The sequence below is a fragment of the Piliocolobus tephrosceles genome, chromosome 5 (genome assembly GCF_002776525.5).
Source record: "Piliocolobus tephrosceles isolate RC106 chromosome 5, ASM277652v3, whole genome shotgun sequence".
Taxonomy (NCBI): Eukaryota; Metazoa; Chordata; class Mammalia; order Primates; family Cercopithecidae; genus Piliocolobus; species Piliocolobus tephrosceles.
Window position 1 is genome coordinate 100,947,855 of NC_045438.1, and position 13,404 is coordinate 100,961,258.

The window sequence follows — 13,404 nt, forward strand, 5'->3', positions numbered from 1 at the left end:
ATTCTATCACACTCCCTGGTGGTGATTCAGAAGGACAATGCACGCAGACTACACTGAGGCACCTGGAGCACAATCTCAGCACAGTTTCACAACCTGAAATATACAAATCTTAGCCATGAAAAAAAAAAAAAAAAAAACAAAGCCTTGGAAAGTCACAGAGGGCTTCACTCAAAGGGCTTCCTCTCTTGAGGAAGAGGTGGTGGGAGAGCTATAACACACAACGTACAGCAGGGTTTCCTAACGATGCTTTTACCACTGTCATGTTAGGTGCCCCCTTCCTCCTCAGGACTCCCTTCTCTTGTTCTCCTCTTTTCCATGATTGGGCTCCTCCCCTCCTTTTATCCCCATTCCTTTCTTTGATCCTTTATGTCCAATTGTTGACTCCCGGGCTCTCTCCCCGTCATTCCTCATCCTGGGCAGCATTCCTCAAGTCTAAGAGGACGGTCTGGCCAAAAAATAGCCCTTTCTCCCTAGAGAGAGAAGGAAAGGCAGATTGTAAACATTATAACTGACTTCTTCCTCCCGTTAGTACTTGTGCAGCAGAGGTTTTTGAAGTACCAGTGTATGCTGCACTCTTAGCTTCACCTATCTCCCCTGGTAATCCCTTTCCATGGGTATCTTGACCAGGCAGAGAACAAAACAGCCTGAACCCAAAGGACTTTTTCACTCTTTTGTGAAATACTAAATCCTCAAATGGGATTTTGCTGGGAGTCCTGGAAGAGGACGGGAGAACAGTGTCTTTAAGAAGCAGAAATGCTGAGAGAAGGGATTTCTTTCTCATGCTGTGGGAGGAAGCACAAGATCTGAGGACTCTGTAAGTAGCAGGAACTTGGGCTGCGCTCTGTAGCAGTGCTAGAAGGTGGTGCTGGCCACATCTAGTCTAGGTAAGTCTACATAAGAAGACTCTGCGCCAGCTGAAAAGGTGTCCCCTCTAGGCAGATGTAGCCCAACAGGCATACAGCTTGATGAGCAGCAGATGGTACCTTTGTCCAGAGGAAAATGGATCAGCCCATGCCAAGGCACAGGGCCTGGCTGCCTCTAGGCCCCCTCATCCCCTCAATGTAGCCCTATGGGCATTGCACAAAATGCACCTCTGTGTCTCTACAGAAATATAGCCAGACATCAGAGGGAAGTCTCTGTAGTGCACCTAGGGAGGAGAGACCCCGAGTGTTGACAACCTCAGCTTTAGCAAAAGCCCAATACCCCCCTTACTATGGAGCAGGGAGCCACAACACTGTAAGGAACCACAGATGTTGAAGTTTAACTGTGATTTGTCAGCTGGGGTCACAATGATCTAGCAACTAGAGACCTTGGTCTTGATCCCATACCATTCGACTTCCTGGAGATTGATACAATTCTGGAGGATCAGGGATCTCGAAAGTAATTGAAATTTGGTTTCCTGGCAGCCTGGTGAGGGGGAGTAAGGGTCTGTTTAATATGATTTAAAGGCAATAAGAACTGGGATGTTTCTTGTATACTTGAGTTGATTTGCTACACCTATCATACCTGAATTACAGTTCCTTTTAAAAAATAAACCATTTTTGTTTAGTGAAACTATAACATTTAACATGCAAATGACAACAAAATGACTTATGTTTAGGTCTACATACATAGTTTTTTATTTAGTCCATGTAAACATTAGAATGCATTCTTAACTTCGAATGTATTCCTGTACAATTTTATTGATATTGTTCCTACAAGAGGTTATAGTGCTCATCATATAAAACATGAGGAATTCAATATTATAATGGACAAGGGCCTGACATTTCCAAGTATTCACTTGGGTACTAAAACAGATTACTTTTCAATATTTTCTCCTCGTGGCACTGCTTTTTAGATTGTTTTCTTTTTTTTTACCTGAAAAGCAGAAATATCTGAAATGTTACTGCTCTCATATTTACAGTTACTCTGAACTGTTTGCAAGTGTCTACAACTGAAATGTTTATTTTTTCAATACACAGTAGTGATTAGTTTTAATGACACTTAAAAGACTAGTACTTGAACATTATATAGCTTACTTTTGTGACAGCCAAATTAATGATTGAGATTGAAAATTAATTTTATAACTCATTGAGAGGAACAAATATCACAGTCAGAGACATCCAAAAATACTTAATAAAAATTAAATGAATATCATTCTCATTTAACCTAAAATAAGGATGATTTTCAAATAGCTTTTCCTTGTGAATAAAAGTCCAGATAATAAAACAAATATTTACTTAAAACATGTGATACCTTTTTTTTCTTGTAAACTTTTCACAAAAAGGACTGGAAGAATAATTATTTTATCTTGTTATAGTGAATAAAATCATAATAGTAAGAATGAAAAAAATCTGATATTCAATTATGCCATAGATCTTTAGGTTCCTTTTCTCTCAAGAATTAATATTTGAACATGGCTTATCTTCACATAGTCCATTTTCTAGAATGGTAAAAGACAAATATGACCATTCCCAATGCTTAAACAAGAAAACTAGAGCACCAAGTTTTCATAAATTCCCCAAGACCATAGTCAACTATTAAATTCTCCATATAAATGTACAGTTTAATGCCTCCATGTTTTTCTTTTACCATAGGATGATTTTTCCTTATTCTCTCTGCTTCAAAGTGCTTTTTATACTCTAAGATCAAATTGGAATATTACCCCTTACATCAAACCCTCCCTAACCTTCAGGCAAAAATAACTGAGTAATCATTCACCAATTTCATTAGCTTTAATTATGGAATCTTATCCCTTTGAATTTTGAAGAGTTTTTTTAAACTGTGTCCCAGTACACGCCAAAACTGTATAGAAAATACACCAAAATTGTTACCTCTGTTTGTGGTTGTGAGTTGTACCATGTATAACTTTTCAGTTTTTCTATATTTTCTAAATTTTCTGTAAAGGTCATATAATTTATGACTAGAAAAAGCAAAACAAAACAAATATGACATATTAAGTTTTATGAGCTATAATTTATAGCTAAGAAAAACCAATACTCTTAAGACTAAGCCGTAAGTAGAGATATCTGAGGATGAATAAAAGGACTTTGGATGAAGGAGGAACAAAAAATCCCCAAAGAAAAATGTTACCTCCTCCATATATTATGTCTGCATACTATGCCCCTCAGGCAGCTCAGGGGTCGTCAAATAGACCCTGGGAATACCTCCATCATTTTCAATAAAGGGTAAGACAATAATCCAAATGGACAGAGGACTACTGACAAAACTAATCTACCTTCCTTAAATAAAATGAATGGAATAACTTAGAGCCTTCTGGGGTAACATAAGACTCAGTGAAGAGTCAATGTCAAATGGCTGGAGCTCCAGACTAAAGCTTCCTGCTCTCAAATGTGAAGCTGAATCTAAAAACGGCCAACAGTGCCTGCTCATGTGTACTGAGTAGGGGAAAGGCCCAGCTGCCACATGAAGAAGCCCCAAAGTACTGTGGCATAAAGAAAAGAAGGCTCCCCTCTCTCTCATAAACTGTCCGGAGGAGAGCAGTCTGGTCTAGGGCAGTTCTGTTCCTTGCAGCCATGTAGGCACCCAGTTTCTTTCCACAGTTTCTTCACCACAAGGCAGGGATTAGAACACTACAGGCCATGGACCAAATCCAGCCTGCCACCTGGGTTTGCACATAACATTTATCAGAATACAGCCATGCCCATTTGTTTACATATCATCTTTGGCTGCTTACACACCATAGGGTAGAGACTGAATGGTTACAAAGCTGAAAATATTTACTATTTGGCCCTTTACATGAAGAAAAAGTTTGCCCACCCATGTTCTAAAATATGACCATGCTGAGCAGGGTTGGAGGCAGATTTAAGTTCCAGCTTGTGAAAAGAGCACCCAGCCAGCATTACTAGGCCCAAGCTCAGAAGCAGCACATATCGCATCCCTCACACTGTACCACAATGGTATAGTCACAAGTCTTCACGTAGTTGTAAGAAGGCTGGGAAAGGAGTCTCTGGCTGAACAACCATGTGTCCAGCTACATCTTTACAATGGAACAAAAGGAGGGCTGTCAGTAGCCTCCACCACGTGTTGTGTTTTGTCCATCTGCTTCAACTGACATCTTTAAAGTAGCATATATCCACCTGAGTGTCATGTCATAGGCAAGTGGCTATATTTTTGTCCACACCAGAAATGTACTTTTGCTGCAACCAAGACAATATACTTTCTAGTATTGTCTTGGGAGAACATTGAAGTATGACTTGGCACAAGAAGGAGGCAAGTATAAGAGCTATCGAAAGTGCCAAGCCAACCCAAAAACAGATTGTGTTTTCTTGGAACATGCAGTGTCATAAGGAAGCTGGTTTAAAATGGTATCCGCTCTTTTCAAACGACATCGTGGTGTCAAAGGGTGGCCTGGTGAGTGTGCCACATTAAATGTATTTGGAAGCTAATGCCTTCAAAAATGTGCTGTCCAAAATTCTATTTTGTAAAAATATTCTTCAAACACACACAAAAAGTTTGAAGCCATTTACAAAGAATTGACCACACACAAAATAAACTGTAAGTCTCCAATCAGGCTCCGTTTAAAAAGAAAAAAGAGTGTACGTAAAAGGATCCAATGAGTAGTAACAATTTCCATAGGAGACTTTATAGTCCATTTGCTCTACCACCATAAGAGATTAGAAGTAAAAAGGCATCTAAGCTGATCTTTCTGCTAGAACGATTCCCTGCAGCAAGTTTTACAACCTTCTTTGATTCCGTTTTAAATGTCTGGAGCAGCGTGTTCTCCCCATCCTTCTCCAAAGGCAATTCAAAGTCCTGTGGGAGATTTTTGCAACAGCCATGGTGTAAAAAGTAATAGAATGAGGAATGAGGAATGAACAGTTAGAGATTCTGGTCCTCACTCTTCTGCTTCTCAACCACATGAACTTGCATGATTCATTCCATGAATTCACTCAAATTGTGTCGAGGCCTCTCTGTGGGAGAAATAAAGATGACAGAAACTAAGCCCAGCCCTTTAAGAGTTTGTGATCTAATGCAGGAGTAACTGCAAGAGAAAGAAAATGCTTTGATGAGTGGCTGGAATCACACCTGTTGTGAGTGATGGTTGAGGAGAGGCAGGCAAACTGTTATGGAAGGTGGATGAGACCTGGAATGCAAAGAGGAAGGAAAAGGTGGAGGTAGAAGAGGAATGACTGGTGGCCAATTTCAGCTAGAATATGTATCATTCACAGGGGAACAGTGGGAAATCAGGAAAGATAGAATGGAACCAGTCCTGGAAAACTAATGAATTTTGTGACTGAAGGTTTCTGAGAAGGGGGATGATTTGATTAAGGAATAGCTTTAGTAGGATTATTTACATGGTGATATTCACACGGTGAATGAATTGGGGGTAGGGAGACTACTTCGAATCTCATTAGAAAGCCATGATAACAAGACAGATGTGGAAGAGATTATCAGTAAGGAAGAAATTCAAGGAACTATTTTCCCTGTGTTGAGCATTATCCAGGTGCTTATTTTAGAGATGCCACAATCAAAAAATGATGAAGCAGAAAATACAATACTTAAGATGACAGATAAATACTTGAAATTGATATGATAGAAAAATAACAGACTAGAAATGCATTTCCTTCTTAATTTAATGTTTATGAGGATTTTAAACTATTTTGTAAGCTATGAAAGGCTGTGAAAATGAAACTCTGGGAAGGATGTAGGAGCAGGTTCCTCTTATTAAGAAGATAAGAGTCATAGGGAAGAAATTACTATCCTCTCTAGGCTTTTCACATTTATGCCGAGTTAGATGGACCTTTTTTCATATCATAGAACTATATTTTGCATACAATAAAATGTACCTATTTTAAGTGTATAGTTCAATGAACTTTGATGACATATACCATATAATCATCCCCATAGTTAACCTGTGTAATGCTTCTGTCGGCCTTTCCCTTCTTTCCCCAGGCCCCACCACATTCTCTCATACCTCTGCAATCAAACTCCAGCCCCTTCTCAGGCAACTGCTAACCTGATATCTGTCACTATAGATTAGTTTTGTTTGTTCTATAAACTTCATGTAAATGCAGTCATACAACAGGTATTCTTTTGTGTCTGGCTTTTTTTGCTTAGAAGGTTTTGGAGCTTCACCAATGCTATTACATATAAAAGTAGTTTATTCTTTTTTACTGGTACGTTGCATGAATATTCTACAAATTGCTTATGCATTCATCTGTAAATGTATATTAGGGGTGTTTTCATTTGGGAGCTATTATGAATAAAGCTGCTGTGAACATTAGTGTACCTGTCTTGTTGTGGACATAGGGTTCATTCCTCTTGGACATAGCTTTTCATATACTTCCATATGATCTAAAACTGAGTCGTATGGAAGTATATGTTTTCCTTTATAAGAAACTGACAATGGTTTTTCAAAGTATTTATAGTATTTTGCATTCCTAGGAGCAGTGTATGAGAGTTCCAGTTGCTCCACATGCTTTCCAATACTTGTTTTTGTTAGTCTTTTAAATTGTAGCCATTCTAGCAGGTTTGTAGTAATATCAGGGAAATTTGCACTTCCCTGATGATTAATGATATGTTCATGTCCTTCTTGGCCACTGCATATGTATTTCTGTGAAGGGTATGTTCCAATCCTTCACTCCCTTTTTAAACTTGTCATTTGTCTTGTTTTTGAGTGGTGAGAGTTCTTTACATATGTTAGTATGTTGAATGTAAGTCTATACACACATCTATATATTGAACATATTTCTGAACTCTTTGTTTACTCTATTCCACTGATCTATCTTTATACCAAGACCAAACTGTCTTGATTGTGTAGCTTTGAAGTAAAGCTTGAAATCAGAAAATGGAAATCCTCCAAATTTATTTGTCTTTTAAAGGACTATTTTGACAGTTGTAGGTCCTTTTTATTTCCACATATCTATTAGAATCAGCTTGTGGGTTTCTACAGAGAAGTCCTCTGGGAGGACTTGCATTGAATCTAAAGATCAATTTGGGGAAAATTGATTTCTTAACAATATGAGTTTTCTAGTTCAAGAATATGATACTTTTCCTTTTTATTTGACTTTTAAATTTTCTCTTAACAATCTTTTGTAGTTTTCAATGTACGGATCTTGTACATATGTTGTTATATTTATCCCGAAGTATTTCAGACAGCCTATCTTAGGAGTTAACTATTGAGGAAAGTAATCTCTTTCATTATTTGTCAGTTTTATTAGTTTAATTACCAGAATAACAATTTCTTCAAATTGGTGGTAGTAGAGGAAGGGTTGTAATGGAGGAGGGGTACTTCTCAATTGGAATGATACATATCCAATTAGAGATATAGATATATATCCAATTATATGTATATACACATATATGTATAACCAATTAGAAGATAATTTCCTGACATACTAGAAAAAAATCTGTCTAGATGAAGCCTCACTGAACCCCAGTTTGCAAGCGTGTCAGTACATGGCTATAAATGAACAGGTCTCCCTGGTGTCAACTATGAAGCTACTTACCAAGATAATTAGGTCCAGCTCTTTTATGGATTACCCGCTCTACAAATCTACATATAGTTACCACTTAAAAATTATCAGATTTGTCACATGAATGGGCACTACAAAAATGTTTTTCTAGGGCTGGATTTGGTTTAGCATAATTCTCATGCTTTAGTTTGAATCAGCAATTGCATTTGTGCAATTACAGAGTGCTTGTAGGAGGCCTAAAAACTAAGAGTAGAGAAAAAATGTTTTATCAGCAAAAATTTTCCTAGATATACAAAATTCTCCTGAAAACACTTTTGGGAAATCTAACTACCTAACTGATGTTTTTCTTTCCACACAGAAATATTGACGATAAAGAGGAAACTAACTTTCTGAACCATTAAATGTGATATCGTTTATCTCACCAAATCCCATGATGGGTATTTTATAGATGGTTCTTAATTTTAAAAGTAGATTACCCAAAATTCCTAGAATGATTATATTATAAATATAGTAATAACATTAACTTATATAATGTTTCTTCCATTTGTGATCTCAGTCTTTTCTCATATGAATCAAATTAGATAAAGAAGGATTCAGTGTTATTTAATCAGGAAAAAACTCTAAACAAAAGTCAAAGAACAATCTAAAATATTAAATAGAGATATTGCTCTGTGTCTTTTCTTTCTTTCCTTTCTTTTTTCCCTCCTTACTCTTCTCTTTTTGATTTCAGGCTTTAAAAGAACACTCAGAAACCACAAATATTCAAGAAATATTAATAACATTCATATATTATCCAGTCTGTGTCAGGAATAAACATTCCAATTTTATAATCTTCAGGCCTCTGCCAGGTATTATTATTTCCACTTGACAAAGAAACTGAAGCTCATAGAGTGTCACTTACCTTTCCCAAAGTCACATGGCCAAATCTCAAAGATAAAATTCAAATTACAGGGCCAAATCTCTCTCTATCATACAGATGCCTCCCACATTGCCCATGGCTTTACAGAAGCTTGGAGTCTAAATGATGTGGCTGCTGTTAGTAACAACTTCAAGACTGAAGGCTATTGGGCTATTGGGTCCACCATGGGCACCACTAGGTTTAAACTCAAACAGCCAGATGAGACACTTGAACCTTGGCAGTTACCAGTTCAGAGGAGCAGCCTAACCCAGCCACTCCACAGTTGCAATTTGAGAGCATCTAGAGAACACCACATACACCTTTTCACCTGGTCTCTGCTGCCACAGATGAAACCTCCTGAATGCCCCCAAGAAGCCATCTTGGACAGGAAAAAGAGAGGTGGGTGTAAAATTTGGATGACTAGTAATTTGCCAAAAGAAATAGAGTCATTCCAAAGAGGCTGTTATACTGGCCCTGATTTGAATTTCAAATAGTCTGGATGTTTAAACTAAAAGGAGAAATATAAGCATGAAGTGATAGTAGTTCCCACTGGCAAAGGGACAATGTCCCTAACCGTGAGGCTCATGAGGATCAGATAAACTATTAAGAACAGGCGCTGCATTTCTTGACCTATCTGAGTTTGGTGTGAATGATCTTGTGACCTCATTACAGTTTTTATAATTTAAATTCATTACCATAAGCTATAAGAGGATAAACAAAATGAGGAACCACCCCTTTCACAAAGTCTTTTAGGTGCAAGTGTTTTCCAGCCTGCAAAACACTCAAGCTCAGGAAGGTTAACGGAATTTGAGTGATCATTTACTTCCATCGACTAGAACATCCCTAGGGTTTCTATTTAAGAAAACCTTCGCCGGGCGCGGTGGCTCAAGCCTGTAATCCCAGCACTTTGGGAGGCCGAGACAGGCGGATCACGAGATCAGGAGATCGAGACCATCCTGGCTAACACGGTGAAACCCCCGTCTCTACTAAAAAAAAATACAAAAATCTAGCCGGGCGAGGTGGCGGGCGCCTGTAGTCCCAGCTACTCAGGAGGCTGAGGCAGGAGAATGGCGGGAACCCGGGAGGCGGAGCTTGCAGTGAGCTGAGATCCGGCCACTGCACTCCAGCTTGGGTGATAGAGCGAGACTCCGTCTCAACAAAAAAAAAAAAAAAAGAAAAAAGAAAACCTTCAAATAAGTGAGCTTTTAGTTTCAATTTGGTTGTCAACATGCAGCAAAAAGGAAAGCTGAAATCAAAGTTACAATACAATCTGAAAATTAAACATTAAGGGAAAAGCCATACCTTGAAGAGTAGCCTTTGCTGTCAATCAGAATTTCTGTCTACATTGTAAAAACAGAGGAGGGGAAAATCAGCTTTGCTGTGAGCTGCCAAGGGAATTGTCTTTACTTTGCCAGATGCTCCAGATGGTTTTCTTACAGAGAGACTTCGTTTCGTGCTCACACTTGTTTATTTCCATGCATCTAACTCTCAGTCAGCCACTGAAACAGATACTTCATTGATCCACTAAATATGATTGTAAAATTACTTCATCTTATTTAAAATTGCAAGCCAAGCAGGAAAAGTGGGACCATGTACTTCCCTTCCTTTCTTTTAACCTCAAATTTGAACCTGCTTTTAAATCAGTTTAAAACTAATTAATGATGCTTGTTGCTCAGTGACTCGAGAAACCAGGAAGGAACTATGATCTGACTTTGTAAAACAAAACATTAAATACTTATGAAACCTTTCCATATAAATCTCTGTACTATCATACAAATAATTTACTTTGGAGGCTGTTTGTCTTGAAGAAATCTTATCTCAAAAAGGGGTCATAAGTAGCTGCCTGTAGACTTATATATCTGCTCGTATATTTATAAGCAGCTGTATATTTATTTCAAGATATTACTTGTTTTAAGATATTACTGCTGAACATTTTTTTAAAATTCAGTGACTGTTTATTGAGTGTTTATCATGGACCCTGTTAGGCACCTAAGATACAAAGAAACACCATGGCATTTTGTGAAGGCTGCATGCTTTCTGGTGGCAGAGGAAAGAATTTGGAGTTTCTCGCAATAGATAAACATCTGTGAAGGCACTGGAGGTGATGATGAAGTAAGGATTGGAGACAAATTCAAAGAATAGCATTGACAGAATTTGTATCAAATTACATGTGTTGATGAATGAAAAGCCAGGAATAGCTCCCTGGCTCCCAGTTTGGGGATCACGCTATGTCATTCAATGAGATTAGAAATGTCAGGGTTACAGCAGTACAGCAGGCTCCACATTATCCCAGAGATGAGATCTGGAAGAGCTACTATGTACAGTAAGGCATGCTGTCAGAGATGATTATATCCAAAGACCATTTTTCAGAGACCCAGTGGTTTGTTTCCCAAATGGAAGTATTTGGACCTACTTCAGAACCTACCAAACATAAGCACTGGCCAGGTAGCAAACACATTAAGTGGTGAGAAAGCCTCTTTAATGAAGAGGACTCTGGTCTTAGGTTAGTACCGCAGCACAGGTCAGCCCACTGTCTGGGCTGATGCTCTTGAATGCATTCTATTAAGAGGTGTTCACTGAGTTAAAAAGAACCACACATAGCAAAGCCACTGAAAAGAGTCACATAGCTTGGGTCCCCTCAAACTCTTGCATCTGCAGCTTTTAGAGGAGCAGAGTTATGACACCTGTCCATCCCTCACCTTCATTATCTGCAAAATTAGGATCCACACTCACTGCCATCTATACAAGTCTATAATTTCCCTTCTCATTTCTGGACATCGAAACAGATAAAATGAGGAGAAATTAGTTGAATGCTATATATATACATATATATACACATATATATATACATATATATATACATATATATATATATACACACACACATACATACTTTTTATTTTTTTAGACGGAGTCTCTGTCACCCAGGTTGGAGTACAATGGCACGATCTTGGCTCACTGCAACCTCTGCCTCCCAGGCTCAAGCGATTTCCCTGCCTCCGCCTCCCGAGTGGCTGGGATTACAGGCGCACGCCACCATGCCCAGCTAACTTTTATATTTTTAGTAGAGACGGAGTTTCCCCATGTTGACCAGGCTCGTCTCAAACTCCTGACCTCAGGTGATCCACCCGCCTCAGCCTACCAAAGTGCTGGGATTACAGGCATGAGCCACCGTGCCCGGCCTAGATTTTTGTTTTTCAAAGAAAATAAAAATGTTCAATTTCTATTGGAAACAATGAGAATTTATTTCATTTCTTCTGTATAGTACAGGGGTGGTGCTTTGAGGGGATAAACAGCTGAACAAGACAATGACCCAAGACTTCCAGTGGCCTCATTTTATGTCACAGTATGAAAATATCTATAATTTTGAATTTTGAAAGACGAATGTTTCTTTAGCACAAAATTCTTCATTCTTCTAACTCCAGTTGTAAGAATGTAATGGCAATTAGGCCACCATGTTCATAGAATTAATTACATACACATTTTTAAATAGTGTTAACTTTAAGTGGCCTCCCACTAAGATATGAATTACATATCTATTTGGAGGATTGGAAATTAAAATTTCCAGCTTTCAATAAGAATCAAACCGATAGCGTACTAAAAATAAACTAAGGTCATCTGATTGAAAGGCTTCACGTCTGTCTCACACTCCAGCTGTTTCCTTGGAAGAGAAGAAACCATTTCAAAAAATTATTAAGGGAGCAACAAAGGGCTGTTGTACATTCATTACATTCACAGTGAGGGAAATTTTCTGTCCTGTCAATATCAGTGTGTCTAATATAAAATCATTAATTCCATACCTGCTAGCTTTTTTAGTAAAACTATATTAAAATTAAAAGTAAAACTTACAGTATTTGTTTCAACCTATAAACCTGGTTAACATCCATTCGATTAATTTTCATTAAAATAAATGCTACACAAGACCTGTCATAACTAAGCATCTTCTTGTTGTTGTTTGTTTTGTTTTTCTAGAGCCCTAGCAGCTACTATTAACGAGTGTCTGGAATATGTTCCTGGCATTTCACCTACACTCTCTCCAATCCTTTCAAGAAACTCACAAAGCAGGTATTCTTACCAACAAGAGACCAGACACCCTGAGAATTTACACTCCTTCCCCAAGACCACACAATTATAATTGATGATGTTGCCACTTGTACCAAAGTCCATCTGGCTTCAAAGCCTGCTCTCTCCCCATTCAACGAAATGTCTCTCTGCCCTTACTTTTTTTCCCTTCAGGGCTTTTTCTTGAACTTCTCTTCCTCACAACAGTTAAATCATCCATTTAAAGATGTCAGACAACCTCAGTGTTCTAAGGTGAGTTGTCAGATCTCATTTGGTTCACCTTGTCTACCACTTATCCTTTGTTTATTCATTCTTCTTATAACCTCTTTCTTTTCCAAAGCTGAGAGCAGACAAAACTAGCTATTTCAATGACAAAAATATATACCATTTGAGGAGAAAATATTTGTATATTATTTGGTAGTGAATATGCAATAAAGTTGTAAAAATAGAAGAATGTTAACTACTGTAGCAAAATTAATAAACCCAGTTTTCCTGAATAGTTAAGTTGAATCTATGCTCACTCTCAAATCTGTCTCTTTAGTGTCCTATTTTAAAATGCTCTTGTAATTAATCCTACATATTCATGGGGATAATTCCAACGGCAGGGTAATCTTTACTTGTTCCCCATATTAGTCTGACAACTCATTCAGTCAAGTTGCCAAAGCCTAAAATTACCCACAAGAAGCCAAACTGCCTGTCACCATTTTTATCCAGGCTGGGATTTCCCTCCATGCCGGAAATACCAGCTTGTCTGTTTTGCATCCACTTTAGGATTAAAATAAGGAAAATGTTATGAATCTTTTCCCAGAATCTCTCCCATATTAAAATTTACATTCCTGCAGAAGTGCAGGCTCAGTCCTGCATTTATTACTATCCTGAGAATCTTCATTTTCTTTGACTTTTTCAGTACCTTCAGACATTCAATCTGTGGGGAAAAGAAAATCGTATTTTCTGTTACCAGAATGTATTCATTCTTCCCTTATGAAAATGACTGCATGTGTGCACTTCTCTCTCTACTAAACCATT

The 13,404-nt window shown here is 38.0% G+C and overlaps 1 protein-coding gene across 4 annotated transcripts in view; it reads right to left on the reverse strand.

The window, feature by feature from the left end:
• Window positions 1–266: 266 nt before the first annotated feature.
• OGFRL1 (opioid growth factor receptor like 1) overlaps window positions 267–13,404 on the reverse strand; it is a 33,962-nt gene continuing 20,824 nt past the window's right edge. The window contains exons 8-9 of one of the 4 annotated variants that reach the window (XM_023195144.2): window positions 13,289–13,303; window positions 11,547–11,977 (exon numbers count right to left, since the gene is read on the reverse strand). In XM_023195144.2, the coding sequence (XP_023050912.1) occupies window positions 13,299–13,303 (5 nt within the window). In that variant the 3' untranslated portion in view covers window positions 11,547–11,977; window positions 13,289–13,298. Of the gene's footprint in view, window positions 471–1,609; window positions 4,914–11,546; window positions 11,978–13,288; window positions 13,304–13,404 lie in introns of those variants that run through there. The other 3 variants (XM_023195142.3, XM_023195141.3, XM_023195143.2) reach the window with 3 other exon arrangements.